Source organism: Jaculus jaculus, chromosome X, assembly GCF_020740685.1.
Source record: "Jaculus jaculus isolate mJacJac1 chromosome X, mJacJac1.mat.Y.cur, whole genome shotgun sequence".
Classification (NCBI taxonomy): Eukaryota; Metazoa; Chordata; class Mammalia; order Rodentia; family Dipodidae; genus Jaculus; species Jaculus jaculus.
The window spans coordinates 61,844,564-61,846,257 of record NC_059125.1 but is presented as its reverse complement, the minus strand read 5'-3'; the positions used below and the strand labels follow the sequence as shown (position 1 = coordinate 61,846,257).

Sequence of the window (1,694 nt, the reverse complement as noted above, 5' to 3'; positions counted from 1 at the left end):
AAAGCAAACCAAAGAGCAGCCTATGGCATTTTATTTTTGAAAAATACAATGAAAGGCAGTCACAAACCACTGTGATCACATAAACTCCACCTCTATCTAAGTAAGCTGATAGATGGCAATACAATCCAAAGATGCTAAACTATTCTCCCAAGCTTGTTTATTCGGGGTTAAGAAAAGGTGAAATAAAAACTTTCCATTTTTATCCCAAACTTAGTTGAAACATGGCTCATTTTCAGGTTGGGAAGGAAAGAAACAAAAGACCCTTAAGGGCAAAAGGAGGTTCGATTTGATCTAATTTAAGCCCTTGATTGTACAATTAAGCTATTTTCACGCAATTCAGCATCCTACTCCTCACCATAGAGAAAGATGCAGTAAAAGTCTGAAAGAACGGCAAGCTAGCAAATTGAGCAGTAAATTTTAAGTAACATTTGAAAGAGGAAACAGGATATCAAAGAAAAAGAAAAAAAAAAACCACTCCTACTAAAGAGGCATGGTGGCTGCTTCAGTTCACAGTAAACAGCAGGGTCAGTTGCGGAGGGGCCACAGTGCCCATGGCTTGTAGAAATCCCTAGAACAGGCGTGGAGCTGGTCCCAGTCCTCTCACTCCGACTGGGCTGGTCTTGATGGGCTTCACAGAATTGTAGTGCTCAGCGAAGTTGCAGGCATAATGCAGGTAGATTAAGGTGAGTGGCTTCTGGTGGTATTCCTCTCCGATGACAATGATGGGGGAGTTAGCCTGGATCACTTCGATGGGGGTCTGTAGGATGTGTGATATGGCTCTCAGCTCAAGCTGGCCACCCCACGATGATCTGAACATGATGTCGTTGCAGTATCTTAGGAAGTCCTCCTGAGTGTATAAGTTGTCACCTTCGGGTTCACTAAAGAATGGCAGGAAGTCATCCATGTGCTTCCGCATGTAGGAGGCAGTGTGATAGCGCAGGGTCTCCATTGTCACGGAGAAGGCGAGCTGGTCTTGGATGGCTCGGTACATACAGTGACCATCGGCTGGGATAGTCTTCATCACCAGATTTTTGGGCCTCAGGATGGCAGCCACTTTCTCTTCTTCTTCAAGACGGTAGATGCTGAACAGATCTGTCTCCTCCAGAGCTATCCTCTCCTGGGGTCCCTGAAGAAGCCCGGTTCTCTGTCGCCTTTTCTGGGCCTTTGCAGAGCAAGGAGGCAGGTTCTCCTGGTTCATTTTAGCGAGGCTTGATGTAATAGATTCCCCAGTGATGTAGTTAAGTTTATCTTGGAGCTTTTCTAATTCTTGCTGGTGCCTCTGATTCATCTGGGCCTCATGACGAGCCGCATCCAGAAACATCTGCTTTCGCCTATTTTTGTCGTTTTTGGGGATGGAATATTTCATTGACTGGATTTGAGCATACAACTCTTCCTTCTCAAGGAGATGGCGGCGAATCACCCGTTGATATTCATCATGAGGGTCCATCTTGTTACCTAATGGAAGGTAAAAAAGTTTGGAGTGAACTCAAACAATTCAAATCATCCAACAGGCGATAGGCAATAGAGCGTTTGCCTGAGGTGGCTGTGGGAACTCTGTTCGCCTCCGAGGCTGGTTGTCCCCACTCTATTCACCTCCCTCTCTGCCATTGGTCATTGCTTCTCAAGACCCCGCCCATAGACAAACCTGCCATTATGACTGACTTTTCAGAGAATCTTAATATGTTCTCATAAGA

General features: G+C 45.5%; 1 protein-coding gene across 1 annotated transcript; it reads right to left on the bottom strand.

Moving 5' to 3' along the window:
• Window positions 1-568: 568 nt before the first annotated feature.
• Otud6a (OTU deubiquitinase 6A) lies at window positions 569-1,447 on the bottom strand. Its single transcript, XM_004660918.2, has one exon. The coding sequence runs from the start codon at window positions 1,445-1,447 to the stop codon at window positions 569-571; it is 879 nt and encodes a 292-aa protein (XP_004660975.1).
• Between the last annotated feature and the right edge of the window lie 247 nt (window positions 1,448-1,694).